Genomic DNA, 19,429 nt, shown 5'->3' with positions numbered 1-19,429 from the left:
GTCATTCCCCTACTATATAACCCCCTCCCACTCCCATCTAACCTAAGTTTTGTAACAAGCAATAGGGAGAACACAAGAACCAGAGGGAGGGTTCTGTGTCCTGCTGTACTACAGTACAGTGGGCAACACAGCAAACAATGTCAACGGGACTTTACAGGTCAAGAATGGATCAACAGATAAAGAGAGAAACTTGTAGCACCTTATTCCAAAAAATAGCATCACAGGAGGCTTGAACATCCACCTGGTACAACTTAAACATGTTAAAAGCCCAGTGGGCAGCATTGAAAATCTGAGGAACAGATGCCTGATGCTGAAAAGCCTATGAAGCACTAACAGATCTGGTATGGTACCTTTATGAGAACCTTCAGGAATCACAAGGAGAGAATTAATTTTCCAAAAGGAGGCAGCAACCAAGAAGTAAACTCACCGCATGCACCATGTCAATGGAGATAAATTTCCTTGGCATGTTTCAAAAACAGGACATATAGAGGGAAGGACGGTATACTGATTAAGGTGGAAGGCATAGATCACCTTTGTAGGAAGAAGGCCTCAAGACAACCTTGTCCTTTTGCAATACAGAGAAAGGCTCCTCAAAGGATAAGGCTGCTAACTCAGACTCTCCTTGCAGACATGATTGTTACAAGAAAGGTAACATCTTTGCTAGGATCAAAGCATGTTTAAAAGACCAAGACCAAGATTTTTTCCAATGCTGTCCCAGACTGAAATGGAGGGAAGACAGAAATCCCATGAAGTACTTACTAGGATAGAAATTCCATGACTCGCAACCAAGAAATATAGGACTTCCATGTGCTAATGCAAACTTTATGAGAAGTGAAGTTCCTAGCCTTTAAAAGGGTAGGGATGTCTAAGTGCACAAGGCCCCTGTCCCAACAACTGTAGCTTCAAAAGCCATGCCTTTAAAAGCCAGCAGCCAAGAAGCAGGATGAAATACTGGCCCTACGAACAGGCGATCTGTACAGTCTTGAAGGGCCAATGAAACCTATATGCTAGGAGCTTGAGTATGCCTGGGTAACCAACCTCCTGGGCCAATTCGGTACGATCTCCTTCTCAAACCTGTGGAGTAGGCAAAAGAGAACAGAAAGATGCAGGTCAAGCAGAACTTATTCCAAAGTGTCCCCAGAGCGTCCACTACGAGGCGTGAGGGTCCTGGGACCTAGAGACATACCTGTTCAGTTTGTTGTTGAATCTAGATCCCAGAAGGTCCGTATCCTGTGACAAAGGACTATAAGGACCTCTGGATGGAGAGCACTTTATTCTGGATCAAGATGACTAAGAAAGTCAGCCTGACAATTTTCCACTATCTGCATAAGTGCTGAATGCTCCAGGCTCCTCCTCTTCTGTTGGTTCCCAACATAGCAAGCTGCTTGCTATGGGGGGCACTCATGCAGGCGCTCTGCCTGCATCAGAGACACAGTGTGGCTCGGCCCTTCCCCCCACTTCCTGGTTACAGGTTTTGACTGACAGCAGCGGGACCTAATGGCTTCAGTTGCCTCATCAAAGACTGACAGCGCGGAGGGAGAAGAGAGTCGCTACAGACAGGCATGGCGATGGTTCTAGTGAGGGGTGGAGTGAGGGGGCGATACTGCTATCAAAACATTTATTTTACCTTAATGCAGGGAATGCATTAAGGTAAAAAATGCATAGACTTTAGAGTCACTTTAACCTAAATGTGATCCAGTTCCTATACAGCTGATCATGTGCACTTGGAAACAAACCAGTTTCACACAGATAATGTATAGTGCATCAATATAGTAACCCCAAATTGACTATGTTGCAATATCAGTGCAAAGTGCCAAAAGGGAAAGTTACATCAAATAGTGCTCTTCAAGTGCTGTAAATCCTCCAACTTTATAAAGTTTGTGTGTTATTCAACACTCCATCAATCAACCTGTTGCTCTCTCAAGGAACATCAGCAGCAAAACAGGATATAAAAAGACTGACAAGGCTCCCATAGCTTAATACTGTTTATTTAAAATCATTAAAAACAAAGTATTGCACTCACTTCTACTCCCGCACCTCACTGGATAGAAGTGTGCATTCCAGAGGGTGGAAGTGATGTCAGAATGGAACACTGTCCAACACTGTTTTTTATATCCTGCTATGCGCCTCTGATGTTCTTGTGAGAAGAACACTAGTATGCCTGTGATACTACATTGATGTAGTGGCCTTTGGTGTATACAAGGGATTAACAAGAGTGTTTTTGACCTACTTACTTGGTCTACGACATCTGCTGAGTGTCCAGGGAGTTGGGGTTGAACATTGTTTGGAGTTACAAGTGTGGCACAAGCAATTGATGGAATCCTGAATGAAACACACACTTTATGGAGATGGAAAAGTTAAAGCACTTGTGTGTCAACATAAGCAATTTGGTTACACTGTATTGATGCAATATACATTATCTGTGTGACACTGGTTTGTTTCAAAGTGCATATAATCAGCTGTATAGAAATTGGATCACATTTAAGTGAAGAACCCTTTTTCCATTAAGTATGCTGTTTTTATGTAAAAACTAGTTATTCATTCTTTATTATTTTAAATGCATATGATCACTCCTAGGAATTGATGCATATTTGAGTTAAAGGTTCATGTCTTTTAGATACAAGGATTATTAGCGGTTCGCTCAGCACTTATGCAGATATTGTTTAATTTAAAGCAGTGCAGTTTTTCTTCTTTCACATATTTATTGATGCTTAAGGGTGAACATTTTTAAACAGCAGCTAGAGGGGAAGTTCTTGTGGTATAGTGTGTGCAGGGGTGCAATTTTATACAATCTGACAATTTTCCATGCCTGGGGTGTGGAGAGGGTACAAGACAGGATTGTGAAGTTTTGCCCGAGAGAAGATCAGTTCTTATTTCATTAGGGCAGTGAGACTCATGGTGCCACTTTGTGAAATAGATGTAAAACCACAGCCTGGATTTGCCCAACTGTATCCTTACGGGGTGTCCCTGCAATACAATCCAGTGTTAAAAGCACAACCAAATTGCCCCAAGTTTAAAAATGTTATTTGGAAGGCGAGTCTCCTCCGATGACCACGTTCCTTGTACCAAGAAGGTGTTTAGGACTGCTTCCCAGTCCAATAGGCAGGCATTTATCATGAGAACTCTCCACAACTGTGGAGGAAAAGGTTTCCCTTACTCCAGCTCAAGACTAGAAATCCAGCTTGTCAGGCCTTGAATTTTAGATACATCGTGGGGCTCAAGGGTTAAATCCGTTTCTTGGCCAGAATGTTTTGCTGCAAAGATCTAGAGTGAACCTGGGCATAAGGACTGTCCCGAAGAAGGCCACTATTAGACCCAAGACCTTCATCCTTGCACAAACTGAGGGCTTCCTCTGTGCTTGGAAGGTCTGAAAGAAAGATCCTGGCACAAAGTCATGTCCAGCACCAGTCTCAGGTACTGAGATCTATAAGATGGGTCCAGGAGATGACTTCAAAAGGTTGAGGATCCTACCAAAGCTCTACAGAACCTGTACCATCTGTTGGATGTTAGCTGACAAAGACAGGGAAAACAGACTTTTTAAACAGGACATTGTCCAGATACTCCACAATGTGGACTCTTTGCCCCAGTTTTGGCTCTTCTCCATTGGCAAACACCTTTGTGAAAACCCAGGTGGCTGTGGACAGGGTAAAAAGAAGGTGACAAACTGGTAATGCTGATCACTTACTGCGAAACCCAGATATCACTGAGTAGATGGAAACATGGGAATGTGCAGGTAGGCCTTCACTAACTTTGAGAAATAGAGGGTGCACCCTAGGTTCCCGTGTTGCTTGCTTTGGAAGATGAGGAAGAGAAAAAAACCTCCATGTAAGACGGTACACTTCTGGGATGTAGGGGTATGGCCCTCCAGAATTTATTTAATGAGTTAAGGTCAGTGTCCCACTCACCTTAACTCCTTCCTGCCCAGACTATTGTAAGATGACGGGCAAGCGGGATCAATGTTATCCTGGGATGCCCTTCCAAGATCACACCTCACACACACCCCATGGGCCGTGCTCTGGCGCAATCTGCTACCTGCTGTGTCCACCAGACACGGCTGATGACAGATCACTACACCAGTCTGGAGCCAGTGTCATGTGATCACTGTGACCAATGACAGCAGGTCACATGACAGTTGTAAGCAATAAATGGCTTCCTTTCATTGCTTACAAGTGTGCTACTAGCTGTGATTGGTCAGTGATCACACGTACAGACAGGGCCAATCACAACTTATCTGTAGAATGGGCAAATCAGCTGTGGCCTATCAAACAAAAACTACTGAAAGAATCAGTTTCGTTCAGTAAAAATGCTTGCTTATATCAATGAAATTTGTTGGCATAAGCAATCATAAGGTGTAAAAAAAAAAAAAAAAAAATCCTGATCACTTGCCCAGAGTAGTACAGTGTTATTATAGCAACATTGTATTGTTCTGGAATTGAAAAAAAATAAAAAATAAAAAAAGGTTTTAAAAATGCAAAATAAATTTTTTATTTTTTTTTCTTTTTACATACGGTCGCTAGTCAGTGCATGTGATCACCATCGCATCAGTTATATTATGATGCTGTACTGCATTGGTGACAGTGTGTAAAAGAAAAAAAAAATAGTGAAAATATTTTTTTTCATTTCTTAATTTTCCACAAAATTACAACTTCAAAAAACTCGCCATGCCTCTTACTAAATACCTCAGACTGTCCACTTTATGAAAAGTGCGCATTTGGCGGGTATTTGCACTGCCCTGGTGTTTTTGGGCCTCAAGAAATTAGATTGGCTGTCAATACATCAGAATTTATCGATTTTTAGATATATACCATAGTTTGTGAACTGTAACTTTCCTACCAACGAACACCGATTTGGGTTATTTTTATTAAAGAAATGCAATACTTTTGGCCTAAATTTGTGTAGAAATTATGTTTTTCACAGAGAACCCAGCATCTGTTACAATCAGCACAGTTTTTTCTGTGCTAAAGATAAATAGCAAAATTACATCCCTACAGACTTTGATCACCAACCTTAAAGTAAACTAATAGTTAGCCCATGCAGGGTTTCAGCCTAATAAAAGCACCTGAACCAGGGTTTGCCTTCTGTTTTGGCCAAAACCACTTACAGTGCTTGTTTGTGGAGAGATATTCCATGGTTGCATTAAATGCAACATAGGGGCACAATTGGGATACAATGTGCAGAAAGACAACAAAGATTATGGCTTCCTAAGGCCGTTTTGCCACAATTCTTGTAAAATCAGAAAGATGCAGGATACTACTTGTGGTCAACAGGAAATAAACTAGTCAGTGGTGTGAATGCAGCAAACATTATTTGGTCACTATTGAGGAACATAATATGTTTCTTGAAGGAAATTCTGAGCAAAAGCAGTAAATGTTTGTTAACGGTTATACCTTCTGATTTACACACCTCCACCACACTGCACAGCCAACACTTAACTGTTGCCTGGCTCAGCTTTATAGCTTTGTGGAACACCTCCGTGTATACCATACAGAAGTGATGCTGTCCAACTGGTAGATTGAAGATTAAATAGTGATGATAGCTATGAATTTGAACCAGGCTGATTAAAGAGAGTTAAACATTTATTTGCAAGAAAGGCAGAAAACAAATGTATTCCAACTGTAGTTATTAGACTGGAATTACATTTTACTAGAACTGATGGCAGCAACACGTCTCCAAAAAGCTGACACAAGGCAACAAAAACCCAGCAAAGTTCATGGTACTAACAAGAGGTGAAAGAACATTTTGCAATTGGGTAATTGGCAAAAGGTCAGTAACAGGACTGGGTATAAAAAAGGACAGCTTAGACAGCCAAAGTGTCTCAAAAGTAAGGATAGGCAGAGATTCACCAATCTGTGAAACGCTGCATCTAAAAATTGTCAATTTCAGAATAATGTTCCTCAGCGTACAATTGCATTTAAATATAATCATCACCTACAGTATAAAATTTCAGCAAAAGAGGATTTGGAGAAATCTCTGTTCGCAAAAGACGAAACACAATATTGGATGCCAGTGATCTTCGGGTTCTCAGACGGCACTGCATTAAACACAGGCATGATTCTGTCATGGACATCACTGCATGGGTTGAGAAATACATCCACAAATCACTGTCTGTGCACACAGTTCACCGTGCCTTCCCAAAATGCACGTTAAAACTCTATTATGGAAAGAAGAAGCCATATCTGAACATGATCCAGAAAAAAGCAGTCATCCTTTATGGTCCAAAGCTCATTAAAAATGGTCTGTTGCAAAATGGAAAACGGTTTTGTGGTCAAACAAATCGAAATTTGACATTCTTTTTAGTAAACATGTGCCCTGCGTCCTCCAGACTAGAGAGAATAGAAACACTCCGGATTGATAACAGGAATCAGTTCAGAAGCCTGCATTTTTGATGGCATGAGGGTGCATTATTGCATATGGAATGGGCAGCTTTTATTTCTAGAAAGGCACCATCAATGCTTACAGCTGATTCACACATGTGCTGTGCAGACTGAAGCTCAGGTTTCACAGCTAATTGATACAGTATTTGTTTACAGGTTCATGCCAAGTTCAGGACAGGATTAGCTCAGGATCTTATCTTGTTCACACATATGTGGTTTAGAAACAGTTCCCATAGAAGTCAATAGCCTGTAATCCGCACCTGAACCGTACTGCACTGCTTAGAAATCGGACAGGATTCTTTTTAACCCACAGTGAATCTGCACGGGACATATGTGAACAGGCACCATGGGAAACAATGTTATTTCACATCATGCGGATTGGATAAAGTTCAAACCGTCGCCAAATATGTGACCGGGCAGTTAAAGATAAATTCAGGTTTTAGAGCAGCATCTAATCAGGCAAGAATGGGACAACATTCCACTCCCAAAACTCCAGCAACTGGCCTCCTCAGTTCCCAGACTTTGCAGAGTGTTGATAAAAAGAAGAGGGGATGCTCTTCTACACCATGATAAGCATGGCCTTGAATTGTACTTTCCAGCTTTGTTGCCCTGTTCCAACTTTTTGAGATGTGTTGCTGCCATCAATTTAAAAAATTACCTTATTTTTTCTAAAATGGTACTTCTCAGTTTAACCTCTTTACGCTGGCCGTATACAAATGGGTGGCCTCCCGGTGTCTGGGCCTAGATGCTGAGAGGCCGCGCATTTGCGTGTAATTAAGAAAAACATATGTGCTGACAGAGCGCCCTGCTCTCCCAGCACACATGTCCAGTACTCACGGAAAAGTCCCGATCTCCTCTTTCGATCGGGACCTTTCCTGATCATGTGACCGCCATGACGGCGAATCATGGCGGTCTCATGACCCTAAAACCCTGCCCCACCTTCTGAAACCCTTAAAGGGCTGGGAGGCGTTAAGGGGTTAACCTAGATTTAAACTAGACTGGAATCTAGAAATAGATTTTACACAGTGTCCCCACTTTGCTGGAATTGGGGATGTATTAGAAGAGGAAGCAAAGCTAAATAAAAATCAAAATGTATGATTATAAACGTATTTACCTTGGCTGCGATCTCTGCTTTCACCTATATCTGTACTAGTTGTGGCAATTGTATCTGCCAAAGCCATCAGAGACATCTGTTCTATGCGGGTCATGCCAGGTAAGCTAGAATGAAGCAAATGCTTAGATAGCACTTTGGAATGTTCAGGACCAAAATAAGTGGGGCTGTACTGTGACAAGTCTATAACTTGTGGTTTTGTGTTTTCATCTTCAGAGTCTAAGGTTGTAAGCTCCTCAGAGCTGATTGTTGGAACTTGGAAAAGCTCATCATAGTTCTCAGCATTTGTACTGCTGTCGTTTTGTTTGTTGGAATTGTTTTGATTGCTGGATTTGTCCACTGTGGAAACGAAAGATGTGTCCTCATCTGCAGCAAGAAGTGCATACAATGGTAGAGGAGGCACAGAATCAATTTCTGTGTAGTCAGCACTTTCTGGTTTGCTGAAAGTTTTGGGGTCTCGAGAAGTACTTCCACTAGCACTTATTGAAAGTGAACGGAGCCTGCGTTCATGGTTGGATTCATTATCGTTAATTGCAACAACCTCCCCTGCAATACATTTAACTAGATGAGATAATATAGCCTTTGCTCTGCGTACTTTTCCAAGATCCATCAATTCCAGTAGCTGCAATGGATGATACTGCGGCAAAGTTGGAAATAACGCATGAGCAGCTTCAAAAAGTCCATAGTCCTCCATCTCCACAGGAAGATCAAATGCAGTTTTCTTGCCCATAAGCTTTTGAGCTAAGCTAGTCATTGACCTCGTCATAGTTTTCTTTGGTGGATTCAGACCAGATGGAACAGAATGACTTTGCTTTACTAAGTTTGTGATGGATGGGGTGCTTCCATTGTAGGAATCTGTGCTTGCAGAGTCTTGCTTAGAAAAAGGCTGCCATTGGGAGTAGACATGCATTTCACAGTCCATTCCAACAACAAGAATCCCATCCCGAACCCAAGACAAAGATACTGGTAAAGGAAGAGAGCCTTCCACAGAAGACACAAGATCTACACATCGAAGCAATACAAACCTCGGCTGAGCTGTGTTTTTGGCAGTATCCCAAAGCTGCAATGCAAAACTCTCTTTACAAGAGGCTTCTTGGGCTTTTCTAGCAACCTGTCCATACATGAGAAGCTTTGTACCAATTCCAATTGTCAACATATGAGAGCCATCCTCCCTGGACATCCAATCCAAATGAACCAAATGTTTTGTACTAGGTTGGAGTTGTTTGTTGGAAGATAAGAGCAAATCCTGTTTATTGTAAGCCACAAGATTATTGTCAATACTAATGCCAGGCTCCAACATCGTGCTTAGTTCATCCAAGTGAATGGTTTGTTCCAAAATCCAACAGGAGCCACCAGTAGATTCACATTCAAAGATGCTAACATGCATCAAAAATTCTTGAGAAGCGTTGCTATGTTTACTTGGTGCTTGTTTAAATGCTACAGCCAGACAGTTTGTATGGGCACAGCTGACTTCTATGGGCCTTCCTGGAACACTCACAGCTGCATTTTGTAGACCATCCTCAATCAACAAAGGCCATTCCTCCCAAATATATGCCACACAATTCGCTATGTCAATGGGAGAAAGGGAAAGCTCCGTTTCCACTCGACACCTCCAAAACCTGACTTTACCATCAGAGCAAGACGTTGCTAGTAGATACGGTGCATTACTCACTGGGTAAAGGGAAGAACTACTCAGATGACCTAAAAAATAAAAAAAAAAAGACTGATTAAGACAATAAACTACTTTAGGTAGGTAGTGTCTTTAAGTATATCATACATGTTGAACACACAATTCCATTAAGGAGACTTGCTGGATAGGCTAGTCTCTGCAACACCATTAGCAGAGAAAGCAATTCTGCAGTAGTTTAATCACCCTCATTACTATGCTTAATTTTTTTTTTTTTTTTAATTAAAGTAGTATTAAACCCAAAACTGAAATACATTGCAGTTTACCAATCATAAGATGTGGTGGCTGCATTATTTTCCTTTTTAAGGATTTTTACCCTCTGTTTTCACTTGGTGATCTGACCAGAAACACACCTCCTGTGTTAAAGTGCCCTCAACATGGATAAATGAGCACAGGTGCATATTTGGCCAGCAGTATCGTCAGTCTAAGGGGAGGTTAGTGTTTGATGTACTAGGATCTTGGGTGTGGTGGTAGATCACTGACCTAAGGATACTAAAGAGCTGGTCAGGCGTCTCTGGTAAAGCTCAGAGTTTCCACTGAAACAAGAAAAAAAAAAAAGAAAAAAGAGAAGAGAAGATGCAGTGGATATGCAGCTGGCTAAAGTATCAATACCAAAGTGGGGTTGTAAATGGTGTTCATTTGGAAAAGAGGCCAATCACTAGTGGTGTACAACACTGCTCTGTGCTAGGTCCTGTTCTATTTAATCTACAGTGCCTTGAAAAAGTATTCATACCCCTTAAAATGTTCCACATTTTGTCATGTTACAACCAAAAACGTAAATGTATTAGATTGGTATTTTATGTGATAGACCAACACAAAGTGGCATATAATTGTGAAGTGGAAGGAAAATGATAAACTGTTTTCAACAATTTTTTACAAATAAATATCTGAAAAAAAGTGTGGCGTGCATTTGTATTCAGCCCTTTTGTGTCAATACTTTGTAGAGCCACCTTTCACTGCAATTAAAGCTTCAAGTCTTTTTAGGTATGTCTCTACCAGCTTTGCACATCTAGAGTGACATTTTTGCTCATTCTTCAATGGACACACAGATACACTGACAGGTCAGAGGGAGACCTGCATGGCACCAACAATCTGCTGATCACTGGTGCAATGCTTTAGAGGCTCCCCAAGCAAAAAATAATAAAATGCACATTTTGTTTACCTGCAAACAAAACGCATTTATTACTTTTTGGTAAAAGGTGAACTTATCCTTTAACTTAGTATACACTGTCTGAAAAGCCCTGCTGCAGTTGTGCCAAAATGCCATGTGTTTGACACCCATAGGGTTATACTAAAGATTTTGCTTCCTGAAAGATATTTGGGTGTATCTTATAGATTGTTGGCTGCTAATCATGAAAATAGCCTGTAAATTAAACCTATCACGTGGCATCTTGTGTTTTTGCAATTTCTTCCATTTATTTTGATGCAATTGTTGCAAGGCATATCATTGTCTATGTATGTCATTACAAAATAGGTCAGTTATAGACTTTCTATGGGATGATTGGTGAGAACAGAAATGTCTAGCCAAAGTTGGAACAGCCATGATATGTCCTGCTATATCTGTGGCGATTATATGCTTACATCTCAAAGATACAGCACAACTAGGACTTGTGAAAAAGCATATGAACTGTACTTCGGTTGTAAGGTTAGTTATCAAAACAAGGCCTGGGCTCCCCACATTTGTTGTATAACTTGTACTGACAATCTTAAAGCTTGGCTCAGAGGAATTCATAAGTCAATGCCGTTACCTGCCCCGATGACATGTTAAGATTAGAAAAATCACACAACAGAGTTATTCTGTCTGACTAATGTCACTGGTTTCTCTGCTATAAATAAGAGATCTGAATACTCCAAGCGGTCTTCAATTTTGAAGTGTGACATATTTGGTCTCTAATTACTCCGTGTAATATCTTTTATATTTTACCAAAAAATAGGTATTATATTGTTTGTGTGCACTAAAATTAAAGTGTACAGTTCAAAATTGCGCACGACTATGGAACAGTGACAAATTATGGTACAATAAATTATCCATAGGCGAAGTTTTAAAAGCCTTTACAGGTTATCATTTTAGATTTACACAGGAGGTCTGGTGCTAGATTTATTTGTCTTGCTCTGACGTTTGTGGTAACACTGCACGTGTGGTCCAACCGCTGTTTATGTATGTGTGCGGAACCAACATGTGCAGAGGGGATGGGGTGCTAGAAAAATGTTTTATTTTATTATTTAATTTTTCACTGTACCCTTACATTTTTTTAATCACTTTTATTTCTAGCACAAAGGATGAACAACATTCCTTGTTATAGCATGGGCCATGACAGGTTCTCTTTATGAAGAGATCTGGGGTCTATGAGACCCCAGCTCTCTCCTCTGGCCTCCAAAGTAGCAGACAAAACCAAGATTGCTTTGATCTACTTCTACCCAAGCCACCAATGGCTCGTAAACAAAGGAACCAAAACTGGAAGTGACTAAATCCTCAACACTTCAGGTTTCTGACGTCACACAGGTGGAAGAGCAAGATCAGTTCCTCTGTGTTTGAGGAAGCGAATGCAACCAGTGGCATCCTTATCTGGATTGCTCTGGAAAAGCACAGTAAAGGCGGCAGTGGGTAGAATCCCCTTCTACAACCCGTAAAAATAATCCAGCGGCTTCTTAGCAGCTAGCATTACTTTTACAGTGAAGGGAATTGCCAGCAGAAGAAAGTTATATCTTGATCATCTAGAATCAAAAAAGTGCAGCGCTGAAAGAACATCCAATAATATTATTACTAAAATAGTGCAAATAATTCAAATAATTAATAAAGTGCAAAGTTCTTTTATATATTGTGTGATTATTTGATATGCCCATATACAATAAATAAAAGTCCATTATGAGTGTGATATATCGTCCTTAATTGATGTGAAGTGGAAATCCTGTGCTCAGGTGAAGGTACATTCCATGTGACAATTATTACATTTCGGTGAAGTGCAGGGAATATGGTAAAAATGCACACTCACCAGATGCGCATTTAAAATATGCAGTACAATATATAAGATGTAATCAGCCAGAGGTCCCCTTTAAGGTGGAATGGGTGTACAGCCTGGAAATATCCCTCCTCTGGATCCTGGAGCTGCCCTGCAGCTTAGTGTCACATGGGATTCTGTAGCTTAATTGCCGTCTCACCACACACTTGATGGCCTGCATGGCTGCTCGCCGTCCAGGAAATAAAAAGGAAGAAAAGGAAACAAAAAGGCCCGAGGCGGCGCAGAGAGCCCTAGACAGGCTAAGAGGATTGCTTCCTGTGGCTGGCTGAGGTGTTTGATGGTTGAGCTGGGGGTGGTGGCAGCCTTCTGACGCTTCTCCTCTCACACAATCACTCAGGGACAGCCGGTGTCAGTGAGGGGGGTGAGGCCGGGATCCTTGTAGCCTGTCCAGGGCTCTTTGCTCCGCCTCAGTACTTTGGTTTTCTTTTCTTCCTTCTTATTTCCCGGACAGCGAGCAGCCATGCAGGTCGTCAAGTGTGTGGTGGTCGGAGACGGCAATTAATCTACAGAATCCCATGTGACACTCCATGCATAGCTTTGAGCAGCATAAGGTATACTGTTCATAGTGATAAACGTGGTTAAAGGTTTCACTAGGACATTGCCACAATGAAAAATTATAGTAGGGGCAACTGCAATCTATAAGTATTGGTTGATTTTAGTTGAACACTTAAGCAAGATGCACAGTACATGGAGTACAAACGAAAATCAGCAGCAAAACATTTTAAGTCCTGTTGAACTCATGCGGAGTGTCAGAAATATTATGTGATTAAATCATTAAAAGTTAATTTCATTTTTTTCAAGATTCATACATAATACACTCATTCTGAAATTATATTTGTGTTCAGTTTGAAGGGATCCACCATAAATCACTAAAAGTTTTTCAGGTAGCAAAACTTTTGAAAACAATTGCTGTCCATTGCTATTATTTAACTGGAACATAGTGTGTGAATTAGGACCCTTTCAAAGCAACGCTATGCAAGTGTGTTAAAATGCATGTTCATAGCCTCCCGAAACTGCAGGAAAAATAATTTCTATTATAATCAAGCTCGTCATGTTATTGTCTTGTACTATAGCATTATAGTACATTATGATTTAGAATAATCCTGCCTGAAGCATCTTTCATGTGTTTCTAGAAAACGTATTATAGCATAGCCAGCATAGTAATGCACTGAACACGTACTAAAATGCAGTAGGCATTTAACCACATGCCGCCCAGCCACTGTAGAAATACATTGGCAGGGTGGCACGGCTGGGCAAAACCACGTTTTAAAACGTGCGCTTTGTAAACAGGCAGGGGGCGCACGTGAGGCGCGCCACCGCCCTACTTGTCCCGCCGATCACGGCCGCGGATGTCAGTCGCCGGGTCACAGCCGATAGTTTCTGGCTGTGTCCCGGCAATTAGCGGCAATCACTGACAGAGAGCAGGGCTGCAGTAGCTCTGCTCTCTGTTAGTTCCCTGACAGCTCCTGACAGGCTGATCGGGAGAGAAGAGTTTCTCTCTCCCGATCAGTGGTGTTCTCTGCAGCACAAACCCCTGCCCCCTAGTAAAACACTCCCCTCACAGTTAACCCTTTCACTAAATAATAAAGTTAACCCCTTCCTCCCCAGTGCCATTAGTACAGTGTCAGTGTTTTTTTTTTTTTGCACTGATCAATGTATTGGTGTCACTGGGGATGTCAGTGACCCCAAGTCAGTTCCCCCCCAGTGTCAGAATGTCCGCCGCAGTCCCACCATAAGTCGCTGATCGCTACCATAAGTCACTGATCGCCGCCATAAGTCGCTGATCGCCGCCATTATTAGTATAAATTTTTTTAAAAAAATTCCAGTATCTTTCCCGCCATTTGTAAACGCTATAACTTTCACGTATAGCAAAAAAATGGCGTAAATTGCAGTATCTATACCATAGTTTGTAGACGCTATAACTTTCACACAAAGCAATCAATATACACTTATTGGGATTTTTTTTTCACCAAAAACATGTAGCAGAATACATTTTGGCCTAAATTTATAACTAACTTTGAGTTTACTATTTTTTTTTTTTTACTATATTTTTTATAGCTGAAAGTAAAAAATATTGTTTTTCTTCAAAATTTTGGGTCTTTTTTTGTTTATAGCATGAAAAATAAAAAGCGCACAGGTGATCAATTACCACCGAAAGAAAGCTCTATTTGTGTGAAAAAAAAGGACGTAAATTTAGTTTGGGTGCAGCATTGCATGACCGTGCAATTATCAGTTGAATTAGTGCAGCGTTGAGTAGCAAAAAGAGGCCTGGTCATTAAGGGGGGGGGTAAATCCTCAGGAGGGCAAGTGGTTAATTAATGCATTTTCATTAACATATCCATGTTTTCATATTTTCAAGAAAAAAAAATATAAAAAGGAAAATGCTCGCAAAAACGGAGAAAAGAAGGAGTTGACAGGGCAGCAACAGCACATATAACAGAGGACCTTAGACCTTTCCAGATATGAGTCATCCTAATAAAAAAATAAGTAAAGCTAAACAAGGGGGTAAATCTAATTTTGCAATCTTTCCTATATAAGATGTATAATGGTTTAAGTCTAAAGGTTCTAATTCTTCCATAAATGCAAGCATTAAACTTAGTTTAATAACTGCTCTACAAAACCATTAGGCCTACTACTCTAGCAGAAGAAGTTTCCCATCTGTACCCAACATCCACTCGTTTGTTTGAATTAGTAATTCTAGGCCAACAGTCAGCTACATGACTGCATAAGTGTGAACACGGCTCCATCATTTTTTGGAAACAAAAAAACAACTGTTACCTGCAGACGGTTTAACACTAATGACTTCAACAGCATCCGGCAAACTCAACTCTTGGCTGTATACAAGCTCTGATGAAAGGGTCATCTTGCTGGTACTCTGAAGATTTGCTTTGCATGTTTGATACCTTTGTGTAAGAGGTGACTGCACCTTCTCTCCTGAAGCAGAACTAAAGGAGTCTTCTTTGGGTGGAACATTCTCAGATGAGTTGGAGTTTGACCTATCCTCTGTAATAAGAAAGGATGAAGTTTCAGTAAATTATGTCTGCAACAAATCATTATAAAACTTACACTTAAAGCAGAACTAAACCTTCATATCCTTTACAGACAAGGAAGCTGTCATCTTCGCTTCTGTTTGTATGGTGCTGCACATGCAATCAGTTATGACACCAGCTATTTGAAGGCTTGACAGTTCTCCTTAGAGAACAAGCAACCCTGACAATTATCAGTCACGACATGCCTTGAAAGTAACGATCTTGATAAAGAGTTAAATCAATGGATTTAGTACCACTTTAGAGCAACTAAAAGCAACCATTTCAACACCATTAAAAAGAAACGTTATATATTTCTCATCCTAATTATATACATGCATGTGATTGCCAACACAGGAGGGGAGATTCTCATTACTGCCTAAGAGTACAATTGTATTCTACAAGTATTGTTTAAGTACAGGTGTATGTTTTTCTCAATAGCGTCACCAAAGTGAATTTGCACAACCTGCTTTGCGTGTTACATACTGCTCTTTGGTGGTCAGTGACGCTGTCAATAAGGCAAACCTCCACAAGCACATACAGTGCATTGAAAAATTATTCATACCCCTTGAAATTTTCCACATTTTGTCATGTTACAACCAAAAACGTAAAAGTGTTTTATTGGGATTTTATGTGATAGACCAACACTAAGTGGCACATAATTGTGAAGTGAAAGGAAAATGATAAATGGTTTTTAATATTTTTTACAAATAAATATCTGAAAAGTGTAGCATTCATTTGTATTCAGCCCCCGAGTCAATATTTTGTAGAACCACCTTTTGTTGCAATTACAATTTTTGGGGATGTCTCTACCAGCTTTGCACATCTAGAGAGTGAAAGTTTTGCCCATTCTTCTTTGCAAAATAGCTCACGCTCTGTCAGATTGGATGGAGAGTGTCTGTGAACAGCAATTTTCAAGTCTTGCCACAGATTCTTAGTTGAATTTAGGTCTGGACTTTCACTGAGCCATTCTAACACATGAATATGCTTTGATCTAAGTCATTACATTTCAGCTCTGGCTGTATGTTTAGGGTTGTTGTCCTGCTGGAAGGTGAACCTCTGCCAAGTCTTTTGCAGACTCTAACAGGTTTTCTTCTAAGATTGCCCTGTATTTGGCTCCATCCATCTTCCCATCAACTCTGACCATCTTCCCTGCTGTAGAAAAGCATCCCCACAACATTGTGCTGCCACCACGTTTCATGGTGGGGATGGTGTATTCAGGGCGATGTGCAGTGTTAGTTTTCCACCACACATAGCGCTTTGCTTTTAACCCAAAAAGTTAAATTTTGGTCTCTTCTGACCCCGAGCACCTTCTTCTACATGTTTCCTGTGTCCTCCACATGGCTTCTCGCAAACTGCAAACAGGACTTCTTGTGGCTTTCTTTCAACAATGGATTTCTTCTTGCCACTCTTCCATAAAGGCCAGATTTGTGGTGTGCACACCTAATAGCTGTCTTGTGGACAGATTCTCTCACCTGAGCTGTGGATCTCTGCAGCTGCTCCAGAGTTACCATGGGCCTCTTGGCTGCTTCTCTGATTAATGCTCTCCTTGCCCATCCTGCCAGTTTAGGTGGACGGCCATGCTTTGGTAGGTTTGCAGTTGTGCTATACTCTTTCCATTTTCAGATGATGGATTGAACAATGCTCTGTGAGATGTTCAAAGCTTGGGATTAGTGGTGGTGCACTGAAATTAAAATTCTGGTGCCGAAACCAAAAAATCAAAATGCACTTGGCCGGAAACCGAAACGCGCAGTTTTTAAAAATGAATATATATTTTTGGGGAAAAAAATATACCGATTAAAAAAAAAAAAAAAAAACAAACAACAAAAAAAAAATACATTTTTTTTTGTAAAATATGAAAGAAGACATTACAGCAAATAAATAGATACCCAACATGTCAAGCTTTAAAATTGCGTACACTCGTGAAGTCTCCATGGGTGATGCTTTAAAGATTTCTACAGGTTAGTAGTGTAAAGTTACAGAGGAGGTCTAGCGCTAGAATTATTGCTCTTGCTCTGACGTTCGTGGCAATACCTCACGTGTGTGGTTTGAACACCGTTACATATGTGGGTATGGCCTACGTATGCATTCACCACTACGTACGAGAACGGGGGGACGGGGGCTCTTTAAACTATTTTGTTTTAATTTAGTTAATTTTTTTTTTTTTTTTTTAACTGTCCGTTTAAAAAAAATTTTACTCTTATCACGAGGAATGTATGCATCCCTTGTGATAGAAATTAGTGACAGGTCCTCTTATTGACCCCACATCTCTCCTCTGAAATGTAAAGCATTAGATCAAAAAAGCATTGATCTAGTGCTTAAAAAAAAAAAAAAATTGGCAAGAACCGGAAGGGACATTGCTCCGGCTGAGAACTACCAAGCAGCGGCAGGTGATGGGCAGCAGCGAGGGGCAAGGTTTTTTCGGCACCTGTATCGGTGCTTTTTTTTTTTTTCATATTGGCCTACAGCCGAAAGGGGTGTTTTCGGCCAAAACATTTTGGTCACCGAAATGTCGATGCATCCCTACTTGTTATATTTCTTTATGACCTAACCCTGCTTTAAACTTCTCCACAATTTTATCCCTGACCTGTCGAGTGTGTTCCGTGGCCTTCATGATGCCTCTGAGAGCTTTACAGACCAGCTGTATGTATACTGAGATGAAATTACACACAGGTGGACCCTAATTATTAATTAGGTGACTTCTGAAGGCAATTGGGTCCACTAGATTTTAGTTGGGGGTAGCAGAGTAAAAGGGGCAGAAAACAAATGCACGCCACACATTTCAGATATTTATTCGTAAAAAATGTTGAAAACCATTTATCATTTTCCTTCCACTTTACAATTATGTGCCACTTTGTGTTGGTCTGTCACATAAAATCCCAATAAAATACATTTACGTTTTTGGTTGTAACATGACAAAATGTGGAACATTTCAAGGGGTATACTTTTTCAAGGCACTGTATGCAAAGCCACACAAGCACCCTTAATAGTAGAAAAAAAAAAAAAACTTTCACTCTGAGTTTCATATGACATGCAAAAAACTGATTCCTATTGATTGAGAAGCATTGCACTCTGAAAGAGCTTGTGTCATACAATGGTATAGCCAGATTATTATTATTATACAGGATTTATATAACCCCAACAGTTTGCTCAGCACTTTACAATATAAAGGGAGACAATACAGCAACAATACAGTTCAATACAAGTGGGATAGGAGGGCCCTGTTTCTTGGAGCTTACAATCTAGGAGACAAAGTAAAAAAGAAAGCCTAAGAAATAATTCAGAAGAAATGGTGTTCATGCATAGTAACATACAAAACCATACCCACGGAGACAGGAACAGATTTTAAATGTAATTTCCACATGTGTAATACTGAACGTTTTTCTTTGGTACATTCAATTACCACCAGGAAAAATGTTTCAGAAAATCCATTGTAGGAGCGGTCTATCGGGGGAAAAAAAGCCAAATGGTTAGTCTTCTGTCACTAATTTCACTAAAAGGCAAATACATGAAATCTTGAACAAAGCATCAAATTGCTACCTATTGTAACCAGTCTAATTTCTTGGTTTTATTGTGAGAGGTTCATTTTTTTTTTTTGGTGGGCAGCAGTTCCATATCTTCACCAGTCTTAACATGTGAGTGAAATGGTGATGGTCTCATTTTATTAATCAAAGCAGGAAAAAGGCAGACTTAAAGCTGAACTGAAGTGAAAAAAACATCCTTGCAGTGGGGTTCCCTAGCACTGCAAGGGCTATGCATTTTCTGTGAGGATGCTGAGGAACCATCCATAATCCAGAGCACAGGGGGAAAAGTTCAGTACCGCCTGCCAAAAGGAACAAAACATTAGCCTTAAAAAAAAAAAAAAAAAGTCCTGTTTACTGATGGGTCACAGAGGGAATGTTTTCCCTGAGGCCCACATTCAGTTCTTGAAATGAAAGCTCTAAAATGTTGGTCATTCAAGTTTTTATCACATGCTCATTTTTCCCCATAAGTGTATCACATGCCCTGCTTATCTAATATTTTTCACACGGTTTTAAAGATTAAACCATTTCTGTGGTTTGCTGACACAGAACTCTATACCATTTCAGTCCTCACATCCTCCAGACAGTAATAGCCTTTTATGTCAGCCACCCAGACAATTTACACAGTTTTGATTTCTGGTAGTTTAATTTTTTAATGGTTTCTATCCAACCCAATGAAGTGACAATTTA

General features: G+C 40.4%; 1 protein-coding gene across 2 annotated transcripts in view; it reads right to left on the bottom strand.

The window, feature by feature from the left end:
* Positions 1-19,429, bottom strand: part of DMXL1 (Dmx like 1) — a 222,789-nt gene that overhangs the window by 108,790 nt on the left and 94,570 nt on the right. For both annotated transcript variants that reach the window (XM_089673106.1, XM_089673173.1), the window contains exons 16-18: positions 18,543-18,662; positions 14,971-15,195; positions 7,489-9,186 (exon numbers count right to left, since the gene is read on the bottom strand). In XM_089673106.1, the coding sequence (XP_089529232.1) occupies positions 7,489-9,186; positions 14,971-15,195; positions 18,543-18,662 (2,043 nt within the window). The remainder of the gene's footprint in view (positions 1-7,488; positions 9,187-14,970; positions 15,196-18,542; positions 18,663-19,429) is intronic.

The sequence above is a fragment of the Staurois parvus genome, unplaced genomic scaffold (genome assembly GCF_062004578.1).
Source record: "Staurois parvus isolate SC_StPar_1 unplaced genomic scaffold, SC_StPar_1.0 ptg000004l, whole genome shotgun sequence".
Taxonomy (NCBI): Eukaryota; Metazoa; Chordata; class Amphibia; order Anura; family Ranidae; genus Staurois; species Staurois parvus.
This window is presented reverse-complemented; position numbering and strand designations above follow the sequence as displayed.